At 46.0% G+C, this 21326-nt stretch overlaps 1 protein-coding gene across 2 annotated transcripts; it reads right to left on the bottom strand.

The window, feature by feature from the left end:
* Positions 1-2511: 2511 nt before the first annotated feature.
* On the bottom strand, positions 2512-21165 carry NFRKB (nuclear factor related to kappaB binding protein). Of its 2 annotated transcripts, none has more exons than XM_054087097.1 (26): positions 21058-21165; positions 19742-19895; positions 19130-19331; positions 18908-19035; positions 17749-17923; positions 17450-17551; positions 16790-16863; positions 16294-16378; positions 15636-15816; positions 15190-15298; positions 14598-14724; positions 13644-13709; positions 12624-12703; positions 12495-12538; positions 11982-12042; positions 11013-11187; positions 10521-10627; positions 9941-10064; positions 9415-9494; positions 8520-8728; positions 8157-8433; positions 7346-7564; positions 6107-6892; positions 5291-5397; positions 4416-4551; positions 2512-3694 (listed from the first exon to the last, which is right to left on the bottom strand). In XM_054087097.1, the coding sequence occupies exons 2-26, from the start codon at positions 19874-19876 to the stop codon at positions 3569-3571; spliced, it is 3915 nt and encodes a 1304-aa protein (XP_053943072.1). In that variant the 5' UTR covers positions 19877-19895; positions 21058-21165; the 3' UTR covers positions 2512-3568. The 2 variants fall into 2 exon arrangements, with proteins under 2 accessions (XP_053943072.1, XP_053943073.1); XM_054087098.1 differs by having other exon boundaries at positions 11982-12039.
* Positions 21166-21326: the final 161 nt, after the last annotated feature.

The following is a 21326-nucleotide window of genomic DNA, read 5'->3' as shown; positions in this document are numbered from 1 at the left end:
CAAACCCATTCCCCCTCATCCTCTCTCTGCCCTCCCTGATCCAGAGCCCCTCCCCAGCTTTCCTGGAGCCCCTTTCAGCACTGGAAGCTGCTCTAAGGTCTCCCCAGAACCTTCTCTTCTCCAGGCTGAACAACCCCAACTCTCCCAGCCTGTCCTCATACAGAAGGTTCTCCAGCCCTTGGATCATCTTCGTGGCCTCCACTGGACCCAATGATGATGCTAAATTTGTATTCAAAAAGCTCCATCAGCTCCAGCGATGCGACCCTAAAGCTTCTATCAAGTCAATGAACAACCTATTAGGGCACTGTAGAATGGTCCAAGGTAGAACTAAGGATCCCCTTTAACGTACAACACACCTGACCTACCCACATAGCTACGACTCGAGTAAATCTCAGGCTGAGACAAATTACTTGCTATGGGGCAATGATATTAAACCTCATTTATTTTGGAGCCACTTTCCACTGAGGACACAAAACCACATTCTCTTTCCCCACAGCTCTACCCTCAGCCATTGGCACAACATCTACTGCAACTTTGCCATAGTTTCTGTGGTTCAGGTTCACCAGGTGAAAAACAAGTGCTAAGGCGTTTGTATTTACCTAAGAACTGTGCCAGTGACTTCAAGGCATTTGGAAAAGGAAGAGCGACCGTTATAAATATACAGGTTGATGTCCAATTAACTGCTTCCTTTTGAAAAGGAATACTTGAAGTAACCCCACGGTGAGTTCATTGGGTTACGAGGGCACCCTGCCGAGGTACAGAAATGGAGATTTCCACCTGGAGTTAAATAAAACAGAGCAATTCTAAAAATAAAGGTTAGAAAGGCTCTAAACAGCCTTTGGCAGTTTGCGTAGCACACTTGGTTTCTGTAAGCAATGACGACACAATATTCTTTTGCTGCAAATAAACACCTAACCCACAGCGTGAAAGAAATAATTGAGGCTCTTGGATAACTCCAAAGCAGCTCACCATGAGGAAACACCATGACGCTGTGCTTCCATTTCTGAACTAAAAAAAGGCAACAGCAACGATGCATCAGGCTGAAAACCCCTTTAGTTTCAGGCAAGACAGATGGAAAACGGGTCCTATCAGCGTAATACATTTCCTATGCCTTCCTCCTTTGAACGCCTGCTCCCCTGGGCAGCTCCGACTGCCGCGCTCAGCCCAAACAGCTTTCAGCCTTCCAAGGACACAGGAGCCAATCCCACCTGGAATACAGTCTGGCTTAAATACACTCAGCCCCAACACACACCAAAAAATATCCCGAGCCCCTCTCTGCCCTTCAGCCCACTGCGAAGAAGGAAAGGTTACTTATTAAAAACGTGGGCTCATTATTTGCAGTAGCTTAAGGGTTATTTTTCAACCAGAGTGGATGAAACCCATCAGCCAGGCGGCAGCTGAACCGCAGGACAGGCTGTACTTTGTTCCTGAAAGTTGGGTGTAAACCGATACTATTTAATCCAGCACATGGTCCTTTGAAAGGAGCCCCCACAAAGCAACTCAGGCTCTCTCCCCAAAGATCACCCACTTCAAACAGCCAGGGTTCAGCAGAGCAGCACGGAAAGCAAAGGTTGCTGACAGGTTAACAACAGGATTAGCAAAGGCAGATGTGGAAGGAAGGAAATGGCATTGACCTTTTAGGGATTGTTAGGAATAGTTGGACTCGATCCAGTGGGTCCTTCCCAACCTGGTGATTGATTCTATGACCTGAGCTGCAAGATCCTAAATACTCAGCAGCCAGAACAATCAGACACACTAAACTCACGGATCAGACGCAGGTTTCTTGTTCTTAATACTGCCAAAGCCTCCTGCGTCCGGTGACAAGTTCACAGTTACCTGCGAGAGGATTCACAGAAATGTGAGGGGCACCACGCTGTGACCACCTTTCAGAGCGTGACTGTAGGGTTTGACATGGAAGAACTTTCTTCATTACGAACCGAATTCGGGTTATCTTGATTAGGTTTTGAATTTAGAGGCTCTTTTACATAAAAGGGACTTCTACAAAACCGGGCATGGACTTGGTGTCTCTTTCATTTCCAATTTTAGCTTCACAACTAAACAACTTAAGAATGTCCTCGCCTCCCTCCCAGGTCACAGCTTTTTCGCTCTCTTTAGTCTGGAGAAGAAGAGGCTGAAGGGAGACCTCATCGCTCTCTGCAGCTCCCAGAAAGGAGGTTGTGGTGAGGTGGGTGCTGGGCTCTTTTTCCAAGAAGTCATAGGATGAGAGGAAACAGCCTCAAGTTGTGCCAGGGAAGGTTTAGATGGGATATTAGAAAAAACTTCTTCACTTCCCTGCAAGGGTTCTCAGGCACTGGAAGGATTTAAAAGACAGGTAGAGGAGGTGCTCAGGGATCTGGTTTAGTAGTGGACAGGTACGTTTGGACTCAGTGATCTCAAAGGTCTTTTCCAACCAAACGATTCTATGAGATGGACAATCTATTAGCCCTTGACAAGCTAGACAATCGCTACACACAAATCCACATGCTGTACAAAACTGAAAGGAGCTATAAGGCTTTTCTGGACTTTTATTCTTCTCCTGGTACAACACGTTTTCTGATCTCTTTCCAAGAAAGCTTCAAAGCTGTGCCATAACAGCCATCTCCAGTATGTGCAAAATTCAAACGAATTTATATAAAGAGATAAAGTTGCAAAGGTAAAAACGAAACTAAAGGCCAGAATCATGGGTTAAAATAATTCCTCTGCATCCAAGCAACTAGTTTGGGTACAGCTGAAAACACGTTCCAAACAAGCTACAGTCTTCTTTCACTCATAAAAAAGGTTAATTTGTTGAGGAAAACTAGAGGGTCCTCCTAGGGAACACTTCCTTTTTGCTTTCCAGTGTATTCCCATATACTGACAGACTTGTTCACACAATGACTTTTGTTACCTCCTCCACTTCTCGCTCTTCCCCACGATTTCTAGCTATTTTACAGCAAAAAACATCCTGACTGTCACCCTGCCTTTGACAGAGTCTGACATGGAAGTGGTTCAAAAGAAGTTTGAGCTCAGAGATAGGGGAAGAGGTATTTAAAAAGTCTATAAATAGTTTACCGCATGTGTTATGGATCTACTTCCAGGCTATGTTACAAAATCTGTTGTCTAAGTCACCATCCTAATTCATCCTATGTAAAAGTAGTGACAGAGAGGCTCCAGCAAAAGGAGGCATCTTCTTCATGACTTTGAAGTCTAAATCACCCTTTCCAAGCAAGTTTCCCTTGTTAAAGAAGACCTAAGATCAACTGCTTCGTTTACAACTCAAAATGTACTGAAACGATATTCGCAAAAAGCCCTTTGGATGGGAACAGAGCCAAGAAGCGTTAAGACTATTCTTAACCGATCAATGCCACAGCACCTGGCTTTACAGATCTGGACTGAAAAACTTCGTTTTGCAGGTACAACAGCATTTGCTGCTGAATTTCTACCTAGGCACACCACAATGCTGACTCCAGACAAGCAACGGGACAGAATCCAGTCCAACCCCTCGCCACAACTGTGATTACGCAGCCTTGGGTGGTTGGATGGAGGATGACCAAGGCTCTGCGAAAGCGATCCATTTTCAAACCAGTGTTCATAGCTGATCTTGGGTCTGTTTTGGAGATGGAGCTGTTGTCACAACCACAGTGGAAACTGCTTTAGTAGAGCCAGATACTGTTCCCTGCTGGAGATGGGAGGCTGGTACTGTTTGAATCCGCACCTGCGTGAAATGAAAAGAAACAAAACTCAGCTCATGTCAAGAACAACCCATCACTCATCGTACTCTGTTTCTGCTGCCAATCAAAATTCAGTTATATGAACAAGATCAAGCATCAAAACACATCGAGAACAGAATCTGTCAGAAGATCACTCAATCCACTGTTCACGTGGGATGGTGGCAAGAGATGTCAAGATTAGAAAGTAAGTAGGAAAAATGAGTTTGGATAAAAACCTACGTGTCAGCTGCTTTTACAAGTTTTCAGAAGAAGGACTTGGATCCATAGGATACCCAAATTCAACAGCCTTGTTACTGGCAGCTCTGAATGCAAATTAACTCTTTGGAATTATAGAATATTTAAGTTTCCAGACAAAAAGATGGACATGCAAAGAAGCGATGCGATTTCGTCCAGAAACAGTGGCCCACAGAAGCCAAAGTACAAAGCACTCCAGAAAGAGCAAAGTGTACAGAAACAATCCTTCAAGCAGCTGGGAATATTTCCCAACAGGGTTTTTGGGTTAATATTCATTACACTGTCAGGGCTTCTAAAACCTGGATGGAGGAAAGGTGAAGGAGATGAAGCAGTGCCTGTGCTTAACGCAAACACCACAGCTGAGCGGTGTACCTGTGCTTTACAGGGAACCCTGTGTATCAAGTGTAAAGCAGCCAGGGAGACATTAAGCCATAAAAAAGCAAACAATATTATCATTCTCGGTGCCGTTACCTGTGTGGCCTGGCCTTGCTGCTGCAGCTGCTGCAGTTGCTGTGCAGTCAGAAAACTCACTGGCTTGTTCCCAGCGATCAGTTTTGTTCCTGCCGGCATTGTAGTCAGGATGATATTTCTACCTAATCCACTGATGCTGAGAAAATAGAATTATTGGAAGGTTAGTAAACAGCACAGCAGGCGAGGGCTTTCAGGCTCACAAATGGTTTTTCAATTGCTAGGAGATTAAAGTTACTTATCTAATTTACTAACGATCCTAAATAGTGGGGCTTTTTCCCCATAAAACTGGCAAATACATAAGTTTATGCCAACATTTATCACTATGATAGAGAATTGCTTTATCACACAAATTAAACCCTCTAATTCTGGCTTGTGCATATCACCGGGTGGGGTCTGATCAAACCTGAACACTTCTCAAGGAACACAGCAAACAGTCAAGCACGGTGCTCCACCTTCAAATATTAACTACAGGAGACACTACCAGAATTCATGGAAGAATAAACAAAAGGACTTCAATATCTGAATGCCAGAGGAGTTCCAACGAGGCAGTTAACACCTCTCTGGTTTCTTTAATGGAGAGATGACCTCAGATTACACATTCTTAAGGTATGTCAGCAGGTTAACTCTTGCTCAAACACACAGAACTAACCTAATAGCTGCTTCAAGGCTAAGAACAGTTTTTTCTTCAGTTTATTTGCTTGAACCTACACCTCAGCGTGCCTAAGACCAGTCACTGTATTCATTCAGCTTATTGCAGCTATCAATGGGCTGCAGGTCTATTCTGCCCTCTGCTTGCCAGCTGCCCAGGAACCTGTGGAACTCAGGCCTTCCTCAGCCTATTTCTAAAGCAAAACTACCAGATACAAAGTACTCACTTGGCCCCGAGGTTGCCCTTGATGATGGGGGCTGTCACCACACTCTTGCCTTTCACGGGCTGGCTGATCACTGACAGAGGCACCGTTATTCGTGCTGGCAGTTTACCCTAAAGAAGTTGAAGAACACATGAGGAGCCGCGGGGAGTTCAGCAGAGAAACTGCTTGACAACATGCAATTACTACTCAGCTTGCTTTTCAGTTCTGGGAATAGAAACCAACAGCAGCTTTGCTGATGAAAACTGTGCTCCATGTCAGGCTCATCAAAATTCACCTCCATCTCACTCGCTTCACAGCTGCCTCCGCCCTGAAAACTCACATCATCTTTGCACCACAGTATTTTCCTGGGAAGGATCATCGCATACCTCCATGACTTTTCTCCTTAGAAAGCTCTGCTGATGTCAGTCAGCCTACCCAATTTTCACAGTACAGTTTACAGAGCCCTCAGCTTTGGGCTTTAAAATAGCATTAAACAGGGAATTCTGTCTAAAAGTTAATCCCCGACAATGGTTCCTAGCTCTGACACCATTCCAAGGGAGATTATTTCAGAGGTGTGTGGGGCAAGACGCTGAGCTGTACAAGGCAGAACTTCAGATAAGCAAAGTTTATTTCATTCACTCAAAACAGGAGGTAAGGGAAGACATATCTGACTTTTCTGGTTATGTAGCTATAATTCCAACACCATGAAATGAGTTGCAGACCCGTATCCTACTGGACTTCACTGCAGCCTTTGTGGATGTGAAGCGAAGTTTTCAGACATCAGTGTATTTCAGCATTCCCTTTCTCACCCCCCTCCAGAAGAAGCTTAGCGTTACTTACTGCCTGCGATGTGGAAACCACTGTGGTGCTGACTGGTACCTGCCGCACGGCAGTGGCTCCTGTGCCTATCGTTATGGGAGTCCCAGTGGCTCCCGAGGCCACAGCAACTGCTTTCGACACTGTGGCGCTCATGGTTGGTAAAGAGACAGCCGAGGTATGGGCTGTGCCGGCCACGCTCACTGCCGAGGAAGAGGGCACTTGCTTGGCATGTGTAGCTACAGTAATAGTCTGCCCAGCTTTGGGCGGCATCACCCCCAGCCCCTGAACGATTCTTATAGTAGCAGCCGGCTTGGCCTCCGTGGATGCCACCGTGGTTACGGCTTTGCTCTTCTGATCTGCCACAGTCATACCCAGAGCAGGCATCAGTCGGAAAGCGGAGCTGGTTGGTTCCACAGTCTTTATGTCAGGAGTCACTTTAACCACTGTGTTCCCAGCCGGGCTGGAAGAAGCAGAAGTAGCCGTGCTAGTCTTGGCTGGAGAATCAGCAGTCTGGACAGGATTAGATGTCACGTGCAAAGTTGCCGAGATGCCTTTCCCACTGGCGCTGCTTCCCGCAGCCGCTGTGAACAGGTCCTGAGTCAGTTTGACAGTCGTGACTTGAGATTTGGCCAGGGTGGCCATCATGTCTGGGGTGATGCGCAGCACGGTCTGCCCTTTCGCGTCAGTGGTGATGGAGGATGGGGGCAGGCGCAACACATCCTTCCCTTGGATCCGAAAATTGGTCGCTGTGAGTGGGATGCCACTTCCAGGCTGGGTCTTCATGCCAAGTTGTCCTGTAATAGCCACCTGGAGGAGATGGGAGAATGACTATATCAGACCAGGACACAGTCCAAGGCACATACAACAGGACGTTCGCTCCCACCAGAACTGAAGTAACACGATGCTAGCGTTTGATACGCTGCTGAAAACAATTTTGCTTGCGTACCAGATGGCGTTTCCGAAACCACGTAAAGTATGAAATACTGTGGAGCTGCTTTATCAAACAAGATGAATGAAAATGAGATCAACACCTGAGGATGGTTAACTTGGGACTAACAAATCTCTTACCTGGATGTGAAAACAGGGTTCAAAGATACCACACTAGCAACTGCCTGGACCTGTATGGTCCATAACTCATACAGCATTGCAGCTCACTATATAGTTTTCACTGCCTTTTCGCATCTACACTCCACATCAGTCACCACAACAGGAAACAACGAGGTCATGGAGCCCGGTTCCTTGTCTCTTCCTCTCTCTCACCTGCTTGATGATGTTCTGGCCAGCTACGTTCTGGATGACAGTGGTAGAGGAGGTGCTTGTAGCAGAACTGCCCGGAGAGCTGGTTACTGGCTTTACAGCAGGACTGGGTGCTGCAGACAGCCCTGTCACAGTGATGCCCGTCTGTCCCGCCACGGAGCTTCCTGGTCTCTGCATCTGCACTGGGCTGGTTTGAGCTTTTACTGGCAGAGTCATCACAGCCTACAGCAAGACATAGAGGCAGCCTATGAGGAGGCTAACACAATACTAACAGACTAATAATTCACTCTTTTTGTCTCATGCCTTATAGCTTGCAAGCTCTATGGACTTTTTACTGTTAAGACACAATTTAATGGTGCCACATAAGCAGGCAACAGGGAGCAAAAATGGAGCACTGAGCAATATTATTCATGCACAACTGATTCTATGCTCCTGCCCTGCAGTTACTGCATGTTTCAAGTGAGCAAGTCATCCCTGAGCACCATATTGAAATTATAGAATCATAGAATAGTTTGAGTTGGAAGGGACCTTAAAGACCATCCAGTTCCAACCCTCCTGCCACGGGCAGGGACATCCCACTGGCTCAGGTTGCCTAAGGCCCATCCAACCTGGCCTTGAACACCTCCAGGGATGGGGCACCCACGACTGCTCTGGGCAACCTGGGCCAGTGTCTCACCACTCTCACGCTGAAGAAATTCTTCCTTATGTCTAGCCTAAATCTGCCTCTCCCCAGTTTATACCTGTTCTCCCTCATCCTATCAGACGAATGCTAGAAGTCAGAGCTACTGCCCCATTTCCCTGCAGCCAAACCCACCTGAGGAAGCACTTTGGTCTGTGTGGATGTAGCTGGGACACGGATTTGAGGCACCGTCGTGGGTTGCTGCTGCTGCGTTACCACTGGGGCCTGCTGCGACACGGCTGGCAGGCTGGACTGGGCAGTGACCACCCGGACTTGCGGCAGTCCCGAGGAGGTGGTGTGACTTACCACCCGGGTGGGAGGCGGCTGCGGCCCCGGCTGTGCCTGTGAGCTCTGCGCTGTGGAAAGCAACGTCCCGAGCTGTGGCATGGTAGGGGATGATACCAGAAGAACACTACGGAAAAGACAAAGCCAGTAGGTCAAAGATGTAGGAAATGAGTTACCAGTTACATTCACGAGCGATGTACGAGACAGAAATACCTTTGGCTGGGTTTTGCTGGCTCTGAAACACTCTTGCTAACCACAGACACTGGCGGGGGCGAAATAGGTGTTGCTGGTAATGCCTGTGCAGTCGGTGTCACAGGGGTCACAGGAGTTGGTGGCATGCTGGAGTCACTAAGGCTCAGCTGGCTGGGTTCTGATGTGCCGCTGGGCAGCGCTTTCACAGAACTCTCCTTGCTACTGGACTTCTGCAAAGAAACCACATCGAGCATGGAGGGCTTAACAAAAACCTGGTTTTGATTGCTACGCTCTGGAGAGTGGGCTGAGCTCTTCAGGCAGAGTTCCATAGAGTTACAAACAACACCTCAGCGCCAAGTCCTGAAGTCACAGACGAGTGACTGCTGTCCCCAGCTGCAGCCCCGAGCGGGCTGGTGCCTTTAGCTGCTGCTGCTCTCAGGCAAAGGGCATCTCGGCAACGACAAACTTTCAAAAGGCGCAGATTTCTACCTTGGTTAATTCACCAACAGCACTGACTTCAGAGATTTCTGATACCAATAAAGACGACAACAAAAAGACATCCAAACGCTGACAGCTTCAGGACAGCAAGGGGAGAGCTGAAGACGTCTTACGCACACTCTGCTACAGATTAACCTCAAACTAGATCTGAAAGACAATCCCCAAGATGGGGAGCACAGGCGAATTCCATTGACCCTTCTGCTGAGATCAACAAGGATAACAGTGGAAGCTGGGAGGAGCAGAAGTTCCCCCTTTCCCTCTTCATTTTGTGCACTGGTGCCAGACCAGCACTGACATTTGTATACCTGATGAAGTGATAACTCAAATAGCTGAGTTTCATCAGCCACTATGAATGCAGAATTTATGGATGAAGCCCATACTTCCTCCCCAATCCCAAAAATTTCACAAGGAAATTTACCATTTTAGCTGGAGGCTTTGGCTTTTGCTGCAGAGCTTTTTTGGCCTTCGCTGCAGCAGCTTGAGCCTGGTGGATCCGTTCTGCAAATACAAATTAATGGTTAGAGCTCCCAAACACCAGGAGACGGATTTAAGAAAGAGGCCAATTCAGAACTGCAAGTTCATCTTCAGACAATAAATCTAACACAGGTTGTCATGTAATCATGCAAAGAAAATACCAAGTAAAATCAGCCAAAAAAGCTAAAACAAAGAGTGCAAGATATGAATCTACTCACGACACCTGCAGTTCCTGTACACAGGGTGCTATTTTCTAACAAATACTTCCAACTAACACTGCTCTGCAAGACATTGGATATAAGTGCCAATGGGCTAACATTAGCTAACTGACTAGAGAAAAAAGCTAGGCCAACAAATTATTGCTCATTCTCCAGCTGGACCGATGGAGCTCAAGAGCATGGAAAGTGAAAAACAAAAAGAGAGAGTTATAAGCATTTTCAATTCACTAGGTAATACCAAGCCAGACTTACCAAATTCTTCCTCACTCCTGTCCCGGTGCAGGTAGATCCACAACTTGCGTCCAATATCGTATTTCACACAGGGATCTTTCTCATAATGTAATCGATCCAAAGCACCGCTAACAACAGTATTAACCTGAAAATTGAGAATTCACAGAATTACAAGATGTTCCTGGCTGGGCTGGCCAAAGGTCACGAATAGAAAAGTAGTCCTATTTGGCATAACACCTGAGTAAGCTGCTAGAAACCTTCACTGGAGTAAGAACTGACTGAGAGCAGACATTGCAGCACAGGATGCTGTTTGGATTAAACAAAGCTTCTGCCAAAGCTGAGGGCTCAGAAAACTGACTGTTCCTGACTTTACAAAGCAAGCAGATATCAACACTGCGTAAATTCTGTGGCTTTTCTAACTGCTTTTTTCATCAATTGGAGTTTGGTGCAAATTTGCAGCAGCTCAGAGTAGAACATAGCTCTCATCGCTAGTCAGAGTGGCATAAAAACTTACTGGATCACAGGCACTGAACGCTGCCCGCATCTGTGCAGTGCGCCTCTAAGAGAACCTGTTTGAAGCCAGACATGACAACCAACTTACTTGAGCACTTGTGACATCGGGAGCCAGGAACTGGGAATCTTTAAGCAGCTCACAGATTTCAGCACGAGTTCCTTCTCCATTAGGAAGGCGAGCAGCAGCATCACGAACTGAAATACAAAATCAGAGGTCAAAACTTCCAGCCGTAACTAGGTAGTTTAATTCAAGTACTTCAGCAGATACCTCTTGGTATTGCTCTCTTATCCCTGTCCTGACAGTTGCTCAATGAAATCCAACCCCCATGAACAAGCTTTAGCCAGGCCCTGCACAATCTCTGCTGCATTTCCCCTTTTGTCTCAGATGAACAGCAATGCACAGATGCCACCTTTTCTAGTTATTCCTGCTCCCAGCATTCCATCACCTCTGCTCCATTGGATTTATCTCTTCCTCTCTTATGTCATCCCAGTCTGCCCACCCTTTCCCTTTAAGATGCCTCGGCCTAAAGTCATTGCTTAGGATGCTTTTTAAGAACACTTTTTTTGGCCATCACCTTACCGAGGGACAAGATGGTGACATAGGCTGGTCTGTCTGAGCGCAGCAGGGAATGCTCTCGGGCTTTGTTTAACGAGGTTTCCTTGTCAAACACCCCCTTCACAGGACCCACAACTGACTCAAAGCCATGCATACGGAAAGTGAAAGCTTTGTGGGGCTGGCTGTAACGGTAACGTTCCTGTATTTGGAAACAAGAGGATTGAATTTAGCAGGAAACAAAGCGAAATCTTAAGGCTTGTGCTATGTTATAAGCCTATTATTATCATTCTTTAGAGAAAGGGTTTTTTAAATTAGAGGTTAAAATAACGCTTATTTTGGATGAAGACAAGCACAAACTACTCCAAACAGAACATTAAGCACCATCTAACCAAAGTGTGCAGGTGCAATACCTTAGGCTAACTGTTAAGCAGCTGCACAGACTAGAGAGGTGCCAGAGACAGACCTTCTGCCCAGCAAACAGCCCTTCCACCAAAGCCCCTTCCTCCTGTAATCTGGCAAAAAAGATACCTCCAAACTTTAACATGGATATTCTACCACGCACACAGCACATGTACCCAAGGGGAATAATCATCATCATGTTTTTACCCCATAAAACACACTTCCATCTACTACAGAGAAGGTACCCCAGTGTATGGGTGACCTTATTGCCACCTGCCTTCTGCCTGTACTCATACGTGGCCCCAAAAATACAGATATAATCATCCTCATACGCTGGGGGAGAGCAGAGGAGATAGAAAGCACTACCAATTTCAATTAAATTTGCTCAATACAGGTGTTTGTGAAGTAAGCAGCTAGGCTGTATTGTTAGCAAGTTTTATGAAAGGCCAAAATACCTGCTTCAAGGCAGAAGAAACATATGAATTCTTTACAGTACCAAAGTTTGTGCAGAGTATAAAGCTGCCACCCCATACAAATCATCTTGTTTTAGTGACCATCAACCGTTTCAACATGTGTGTTTAAGAAGATTCTTACTTGCTCTTGAAACACACGTTTCTCCTCTCCAGTGCTAGGTCGGACTACGTAGTCAGTCCTTCTGAAACAAAGGCTCACCATCAGTTCTGAGCAACACCAAGCACACAAAAGTCCCAAAGAACATCCCAAAGCTCAGTCACCTCACCTTTCTGTAAGTTATTCTGAACAGATTCTAAAAGCATTTGATGATACAAATAAATCCTGCAGGGATCTTAAAATCTGCTCTGTACACTACCTGAAGGTCAGCTAGGACTGTAAATAATCCAGTTATCACAACATAAGTTAGATTAAAGGTTTTCTCTGATAAAATATGTGAACGTGGAGAAAAATCAGCTGGCTTTGTGAAGTCTAGTTACTGCACTTATAAAATCAGAGTCTCAAGTTCCCTCCTGCCCCACTACGTAAAATCTTTCCATTTTAAGCACCATTCAGACCCAGAGGTGCAAGGACCAAGCCTCACAGCTTTAGCATGCACTATGAAAGCGTTCAAGCAGTATTATATATCACACTTACACCCTGGGAATTGGTGTCGTGGCATCCGAGCTGTCTTCATTTTCCTACAGAAAACCAGAGAAGAGTCAGTGTTGGATACAACTCGGTCAGCTTTTGTGCTCCTAGAAGGTGATTTTTTTTCTGACTCACTTTGAAAAATGTCTGGTCTTTGGTCTCCAACCAGAGCTGAAACAGTGCTGCCAGTTCCTTCTCATGATCTTGGTAAGAACCTAGTTGAAGAAATCAGGAAAAATGGGAGGCAGAAGTCCTTTATTTGTTATGAAACTTCTCAGTCATCTCCTACTCCCTTCCCAGCTCTATGCATCACCAGTCACAAGGCATCTTCCACACTCTACAGATGCTCCAGTTTCAATGCTTGAACACATCCAGGCTTCGAACAGTGCTAAAACACAGTCAGGCCCCTGTGTTGGTCTGAAGGACAGTGCCTCAACTCCTGGCACAGCAGGCAAGGCTGTGTTTAAAGTACAGCCACCCAATATTTGGATACCATTCCCACTCTCCAAGTAATCCCAGCCATCAAGTCCCCGAGCTTCTGCTTGCGCGTACCTAACCTCCACCAGAGGGAGGTGAAAGGGACCAGGAAAATAGCTTTCTGACTCCAAATCCAAACACAATCGCTAGAATCACTATAGGTAAGGATGGCAAATTCTGCCTAGTAGCAAAATGAATGAACAAAGAATCTAATTAAGTCAGCAGGAGCCTGGGCACATTGACTGCCAATTTGCTCTCTGGCTCCCACTTTTAAAAAGGGGAACAGTATCACTTTGCTCCACAGAGAAGCTAAATTCATTTACAGTTGTAATAACTAACAATTATTCTGAATAATCAGAAGGCACGCTCTACAGAAGGGAAAATATGAAGCTGTTCAGACAGCTCTGAAGGGTGACATAAACACAGTTTGGTCAGCAACACGGAGAAATACAGCCCAGTGCCTTTGCTCACTTATTCCTTGCTGCTGCTGCTAACATCTTGTGAAAACCCCAAATCCAAACCGTGTCTTTGCTCAGCTAAAAGAAAGGAAAAGGCCTAACTAATTAACAGCTCTGTCTGAACTTCTTTCTGGGCTGCAGCAAACTGAAAAGTAAAGTTCTAGAGAAAACAACCAATCTTTCCTGTAGCAGAAATCACAAAAGGGCAAAAGACACTCACCAAGCAATTTCCACTGCTGAGTTTTTTCCTTGAATTCAACAAAAGGTGAGAAGCTGGAAGGAATATCTACAATGAGAAAAAATGTCTATGTCAAAGACATGACGCCATCGTCCAACCCCCAGAACCCTACTGCTGCAGTGCAAACTGTTGAGTCAGACTCATGATGGCAGATAAAGCATTTTAAGTGACGGTGTAAGCACCCCTCTGAATTTGTACTTGCCCAAAGGGAAGGTAAGCATCTCGGAATCACAGTGCAAGCACGAGAACAGAACAGGATAATAAGTCTTGTCTCCAGGCTGCCAGATGAGGTCCTGTTCATATTGTGAGGCACCTGGAACTGTTACTGGAAAGGGACTATTCTGGGCTCATGGAAAGGGAACTCGGGATTGACAGTATTCACCAGCATCGTGGGAACATAACATATCCATGCTGCAAAGGCTGCTATGATCTACACTACCTGTACCTTTACAACGTCCCACTAAGCACATGAACCACAAAATAATCTAGCTTGAAAGAAAGCTCTCGAGCTTCGCTAGCCTAAGGCCCCAGTCAAAGCTGGGCCAACTTCACATTTCCAGTGGAATGTTCAGGGCATCATCTAGTTTATTTTCTATTATCTCTGAAGACAATCACAATGTCTTCACACCAGAGAGACTCCAATTTCGTCCTGCCTCAAAAATCCTGCCTGAAGTACATGATCTAAACGGGAGAAACTGCCTGTCTAGAGGCAATTTCACACACATTTTCACATACTCTAGAATCAAACTGAGTCTAATCTACTATCCACATGCAAAACAAGTCTACTGCAATCAAGAAGTCAGCCATAATGCCTGTAATAGAAACGCTGACAGGAATACAATAACTTATTGTAGTGATAAATTAGAAGTTGATTTGAGCTACAACATAAATGAGCTCTGTACAAGCACCATTAGTGTTTTTAACAGCCATCCTTACCTCTGCTGTCGCCAGTCAAGTACTGCAAGGCAGGCAAAACCAGCTCAGACCAGTTAGTGGCAAAGGAGAACCAGTTATTTAGTGCGCTGGCAGGAGACGATTGCCAATCTAGGACTTTATCTTCAAGCTGAAGAGAAAACGAAACATTCTATTAAAGACCTCATGCTTTAAACTGTGACTGTTGTAATAAAGAAGAAAACAAAACAACTAAATGTATCCAGCGGAAAAAAGGGTTTTAGATAGATGGAAAATAAAATTGTCTGACTTTTTCAAGTAACCATAAGGTGATATTTCAGATAACGGACACCAAAAAGGGGAGAAAACCCACCTCCCTACCATCTCAGTCCCTAGTACATAGCACATATCTATCACCAAAAGAACAGGTATGGAAAGGACTTACAGATTCAACCAATTCAATTTATGCAACATGAAAACCACAGCGTGTTACGCACTGCCAAAGGGAGTAATGTAATCTACATCTTGATATAACTTACAGCAGGACAACTCCGGAGAAAAATCACCATTACAGAGCTCCAAAACCCTCTAATGTCACTTTCTGTTAATATTCCTAGGTAAGCGGGTGGTTCCTTACCACAGAAAGAGTAGCAGGTCCTTCCAGAAACAGGATCTCCAAAAGAAGGAAAAAGAAGCTGGAAGATATTTCATTTATCCCAAGGCACGGCTTCACATCTTCAAGAGGTCTTCAGAAGAAAGAGACCACAAGCAGAGTAAGTTCCCCGAGTAAATATTCACCAAAGACGAACACCACACACTTCACACCCCCCAAACTGTGCAAAACCAAAGCCAATGGCCTCTGTGTACGCCTTCCAGTCTCAGGCAGCAGCAGGATTTCACAACAGCAGCTCACAGCTAAGCTGTTTCACCCCATCCAGGGTGAAAGAAGCAGACCCAGCAAAGGCAGAGCTGACTGCACAGCTCTGCAAATGTCCCACACGTACCTAAAAAGCTGTGCTGCAATATCTGTGCTGCTTCCTCTCTCCACCCGTGTAAGGGCTCAGAGCCCTTTGAAGCACTTACTCGTCTTTGACAGATGACAGAGGGATGGGAGAATGATCCCGAGACATTGATGGGATTCCATCTGCGTTGCTAAGAGAGTCAGCCAAATCTTCCACCTCAGATTTAATCATCTTCAGTTTTTTTTTCTTCTTATCTTCCTTTTCCTTCACCTTTTTCTTGAGGGTTGCCAGGTCATATAAGGCTTTAGATATGATAAAAGTGAAGAAGGATGAGAAAATTTCTTACTATATTCCATTGAAAATCAGAGGCTCATATGCATTTCAGCATAGGTTCAGAAATCTGGGTAGTGCACACTCATCCACCACCAGCTCACCGTGCCTTCCCAGTCATTTCCAGGAATCTTTATTTTTCTCTTTAAAGTTTTAATAGAAAACGTCTTGTTTTTAAAACAAGGTATAGGAAATTAGAAAGGCAAAAGTGACTGCTTAGAGCAGAGACAGAAATTAACTTCCATTAATGCATTGGAAGCACCTTCAGTGGGAAGTGGAGTTGTCGGTGAGCAACCAAGATGGAACAACTCATAACCCAGAGCGGTCAGCCAGCTCTGGGAAGAAAAAAAAGGACATAATCTATCCAGATCACCTTCATCCTTAGCGTCTCACACACATGGGATCCCAATATTCACATTGGGCATGAGTACCATGTCCAAGCCACTGACCTGCTAAGGAGCCTTTCCTGCCAGCGTTCACTCGAGTCATAATGTCCTCAAGAGTCAAGTCTGTTGTCACCAGGTCAGGGTGATCCTAGGCAGAGCAACGGGATAGAAATTAGAATTGGGAAAGGACTGCGTTAAGGTGGCAATAGGGGTTCAGAAGATAACCCAAGCACTGAAATGCCCCAAACTAATCTGGGATCAGCTCATACAGTTTTTAACTAGAAAGGAAGTCAGACAGTCTTCTAATGCTGAAATCCAAAATTCTGTCTCTCCAAAACACATCACTAAAATCACAAAATCCTTCTAAACAGATCAGCACAGACAGGAGTTGCACATATACACTGACAATTAAATACGGGTTGTGAGAAAGGGCTGAAGGGTGGATGCACACAAACAAAGCAGTGGCCACTGTCACACAGCAACAGCCTGAACTTTACAGCTAACAGACAGAAGATTAATAGATAAAACACAGCCCCAGTCCCTAGACTTGACTTCTTACAGGTTGACGTTTTCGTTTCTCATGGTGCTTCCTCAACATCATCTTCAAATCACTTTCCCCAAGTTCTATTTTGTCTGCAATGAAAAATATTCGGAGATTATTTCCATTTTTCCACAGCTGTTACGTGAAAGACTTCTTAGAACAGTGTTTTCTATCTGTTCCCATTTTCAACATTCTCCAGATTTCAGAAACCAAATTTTCCTTATTTGAATTTAATTCTTTTAAACAACCAACTTATTTCAATACTGTTCTCCTTGGGTCATCAGATTTCATTGCTGATGCAAGTATGGAAGTGAAGAGGAGTGAGAACCAGCTGTGCTGCACAAAGGGTTTGCAGGCTCGAGTGCAGTAACCTCCGGAGGGATTCCCTCGGCACCTACACCAAATTATGTAGACTATGGCAACGCTTCAACCATTAAAGGCAAAATATAACAGAGAAATCAGTGGTATTACACAAACTGTAGGCCCCTGTGCTAAAATACTAGCCTTCCAAGGAGGAGGAGATTAAATAAACTGGCAGAAAAGCCAACTGATTTTTGGGATTGCAAAGTTGAAGCACCACAAGATTTCCCGTGAAACAAATATTCAAACTGATTTCTTGCAAGGTCTTAAAGTAATTCTCATCTCAAAATCCACTTCAATCCCTAGCCTGGTTCTCACCTGCTGTTTTCATGTCCAAGGTTGACAATGTGGGGATCACTCTCAGGGGAACTGGTGGACTTGGACAATGTGCCGGAGAACTTGGAGGCCAGGAGCTTAGATCTAAAACAAACATACAAATAAGTAGTCCTGCAAGACCCAGCACAAATCTACTGAATTCTATTCTGCCACATTCATTAGCACACAGCTAATAAGACTGGAGTCCAGTTTCCATTCTTCTAGCAAAGACACTGTCCTCACATCAAAAATAACCTTTCTCCATTCGCACCTCCAGCATTCAGCTCAGTTCAAGGCATTACCTTCTTCATCAGACGACAAGGTGGTGTCTCCACACTCCTCTTTCACCTCCCTCAGAATCTTCAAGTAGCGCCGATGTGCTCGTCTTTCTCGTTCCTCCGTGTCATATGTCGGTGAGATGTGCTTTCTCCTCAGGGTCATATCAGGGCCTCCCTTCCGAGCTAAATCCAGCAAGTGCTGGAAGATGAAATATGTGTGACGTGAGCTGTCTCAGCCACAGCTCTGAACGGACAAGCTCGTTGCACGCACTTCCAGCGAGTTTAATGTTTGGAGCTGGTGTCGTAAGCATCTCTGTTCTTTATAAAGTAACCTTTACCAAGTACTAGTAAATGTCACAGATGTGATTTTAAACCCAGCATTTTAGACCACCATATAAAGTGGAGGAAAGCAAAGATGGATCCAATCAGACATTTCTGCATCTTAATCTCCACGTAAAACACCTCACAGCTATTTTATGGGGGCTGTTGAGGGAATTAACCATTGTTCTGAGATATACTTGTGCATTTTCTGTGCCAAATACGTAATACAAACACAGAAGACTGTCTCTCTTGAAGAAAACATTTTATCCCTTACAGTTACAGAAAAATTTACTTCCTACGCAATTGTGTATTCTTCTGTTCCTATTATAAAAACAGATATTCCTCTTTATCCATATACCCCACATATTTCAATGCCTAAGCTTCACAAAATACTCAGCGAGCAAGTAACGAACACGTTTCAGTTGTCAGCAATTCGCCAAGAACAGTATCCACAGAGGAAGAGTTCATCAGGGACAGACATAATTAGAACGGGTTTTGTATCTAATGAAGCTGGGGAATTCACACACCTATGTGTTTAGCAACCTTTCTTGTTTCACAGTGACAGAAATGGTAGAAAATGAAGGCAAAATAACTTGTTAAAAGGACAGCAAGGTGTAAAGCAGTAAATACATGGAAGGACGGGCAAGGTGGGCAGGGAAAGAAGACACTACGCAGAAGTGAGAGCTATCAGAGCTTCAAAACCTGAAATCCGCAAACATGTTTCCAGTGTTCTCATGTTATAAGGGTCACTGGAAAACTGGGAATACAACAATCATTAAAGGAAAGACCTCTGAGAATTGTGAATGCACAAATATCATTAAAGAACACAAGAAAGCCATGACCACACCCCGAAGACACTCACATTGCGCGATGCAAGGATCTGCTTGAGCAGTCGGTAGAAGTACTGCTGCTGAGAGCTCAGATAGCGTTTGTACTGCGACTTGAAACAGAGCTGCCGGTACTTCACAACCTCTGGATTGAAGTGTCCATCTATAAGAGAAAGGTAAAAACCACTCGAGTTCTTATCAACGCTAACTGAGAACTTAACTCCCCAAACCCACACATGTTTATTACACTCACTGACCTCGGAAAAGTTTCTGGGCGATGTGCAATGGATTTCCAAAACGGAAGTTTTCACCGCAGAACAACATGGAGATGAGTTTGTTCTGATGCTCTCGGTTGTTTTCAGGAAAGTGAGGCAGGAATTTCTTTAGGTGTTCTCGCTGCGCTTCCGTTAGCACCTCCTGCCACGTAGACAAGCTGATGACTTCAAAGAAGATCTCAGGCTAAAGAAAGCGAAAAACAATAGTGAAGAAAACGCATCTGCATCCTTGGAAATTTTCTAGTCCTGAACATTTTCTGCGGTTAAATTACACAAGTGACGGGACAGTGCCTCACCAAGTGCAGAAAACAAAGCGTAAAGAGGAATGGTGAGGAAATTAATAACAGTACTGGCAACAAGAAAATAAATTCAAAACTTGTTTTCAAAGGCATTTTTAAAATAAGAGAGAATGTTATCCAGAAAATAAATATGACGGATTGGCTTAAAAAGACGTTTTCCTGAGATTAATCAAGGCCCTTTTGACAGTCAGGAACATTTCCTCTCTTTTTTCGTTTGCTCTGTAAGTCCCACAAAGGGAGCCAAACACGATTTTGTCAAGGCTCTGAAAAGGTGAGGTATCTGGGCACTACTCACATCCTCCAGAAGGTCCTCGGGCAGGCTCACCCTGGTGGTCCCCAGCATGCAGTCCTCCATGATGCGTGCCCCATGTCCATCCCCACAAGGTCCCAGCTCCAGCGGATCCGTGAGCATGTGATCCAGGGAATCCATTCCTCACCCTCTCCTGCACCTACACAAGAGCAGCAAAGCCCTCAACAACCCCGAATCCCAAACCCAGATATGTTCCCAGCTAAGCAATGGCCGAGACACTGTGCTCAATGATGTGGTTGTTCAATCGCAGGCTGCCATGAGATATGCAAGATCATAGAACCATGGAATGGTTTGGGTTGGAAGGAACCTCAAAGCCCATCCAGTCCCACCCCTGCCATGGGCAGGGACACCTCCCACTGGATCAGGGGCTCCAAGCCCCATCCAACCTGGCCTGGAACCCTTCCAGGGATGGGGCAGCCACCACTGCTCTGGGCAACCTGGGCCAGGGCCTCACCACTCTCACAGAAAAACAATTCTCCGTAAGATCCCATCTCAATCTCCCCTCTTTCAGATTCACCCCAGTCCCCCTTGTCCTCTCTCTGCACTCCTGATCAAGAGCCCCTCTGCAGCTTTCCTGGAGTCCCTTTTGGTACTAGAAGCTGCTCTAAGGTCTCCCTGGAGCCTTCTCTTCTCCAGGCTGAACAACCCCAACTCTCTCAGCCTGTCCTCATATGGGAGGTGCTCCAGCCCTCAGATCATCCTTGTAGCCTCCACTGGACCCGTTCCAACAGCTGCACCTCCTTCTTATGCTGAGGATTCCAGAAGGACACAATACTCCAGATGAGGTCTCACAAGTGAGGAATAGAGGGGCAGAATCCGCTCCCTCCCTACCGGCTACACTTCTTTTTGTTCAGCCCATGACACCGTTGGTGTCACGTTGAGCTTCTCATCCCCAGCACCCGAAGTCCTTCTCCTGAGGGCAGGTCTCTATTCCATCATTGCCGCCCCTTTACTGAAACCGGGTATTCCCGCGACCCAGGTGCAGGACCTTGGCCTCGTTGAACCTCATGAGGTTCTCCCAGCCCAACTTCTCCAGCCTGTCCAGGTCTCTCTGGATGACATCCCATCCTTCTGGTGTGGCAACTGCCCCACTCATCTTACTGCCACCTGAAAACTCTCTGAGTATGCCGCCGATCTCGTTGCCTATAGCATCAATGAACTTATGAACCAGCGCCGGCCGCAGCACGGACCCCTGAGGGGCCTCGGCCCTTAGAGTCCCGCTGCGCCCGGCCCGTGCGGGGAGGGAAACGCACCAACCACGTGGACAACCCCTGCAATGACACACAAAGTGCATTTCCTACCGGCTCCGCCGGCTCCGGGCGGCACTCGACGGCGGGGCCGGTGCCCGGGGCCCGCGGGACCGAAGGCCACAACAGAGACCGCAGCCCCGCAGGGCTACCAGGGCCCGCACGCCCCGACCCGGAAGCGGCGCTGCCCGCGCCTGCGCAATGGCCCCACCCGGCGCCTCGGCCCCGCCCTGCGCATGCGCACTAGCCCGTTTTCGCGCACTGACCACGCCCTCGTCTCTGGCCCCGCCCCTTCAGACCACGAGAGCCGGCCCGTCTCTGGC

Source organism: Cuculus canorus, chromosome 23 (assembly GCF_017976375.1).
Source record: "Cuculus canorus isolate bCucCan1 chromosome 23, bCucCan1.pri, whole genome shotgun sequence".
Taxonomy (NCBI): Eukaryota; Metazoa; Chordata; class Aves; order Cuculiformes; family Cuculidae; genus Cuculus; species Cuculus canorus.
This window is presented reverse-complemented; position numbering and strand designations above follow the sequence as displayed.

What these genes read in the sequence shown, in the direction of transcription:
- NFRKB (XM_054087097.1), bottom strand. Translation starts at nt 19,876, where the DNA reads ATGGATTCCCTGGATCACATGCTCACGGATCCGCTGGAGCTGGGACCT. An exon ending in TCAGCAGTGGAAATTGCTTG is followed by an intron (nt 12,704 to 13,643) that starts GTGAGTGTCTTT and finishes TTCTTCAACTAG; the next exon opens with GTTCTTACCAAGATCATGAG. An exon ending in AAGGGCAACCTCGGGGCCAA is followed by an intron (nt 4,552 to 5,290) that starts GTGAGTACTTTG and finishes CTATTTTCTCAG; the next exon opens with CATCAGTGGATTAGGTAGAA.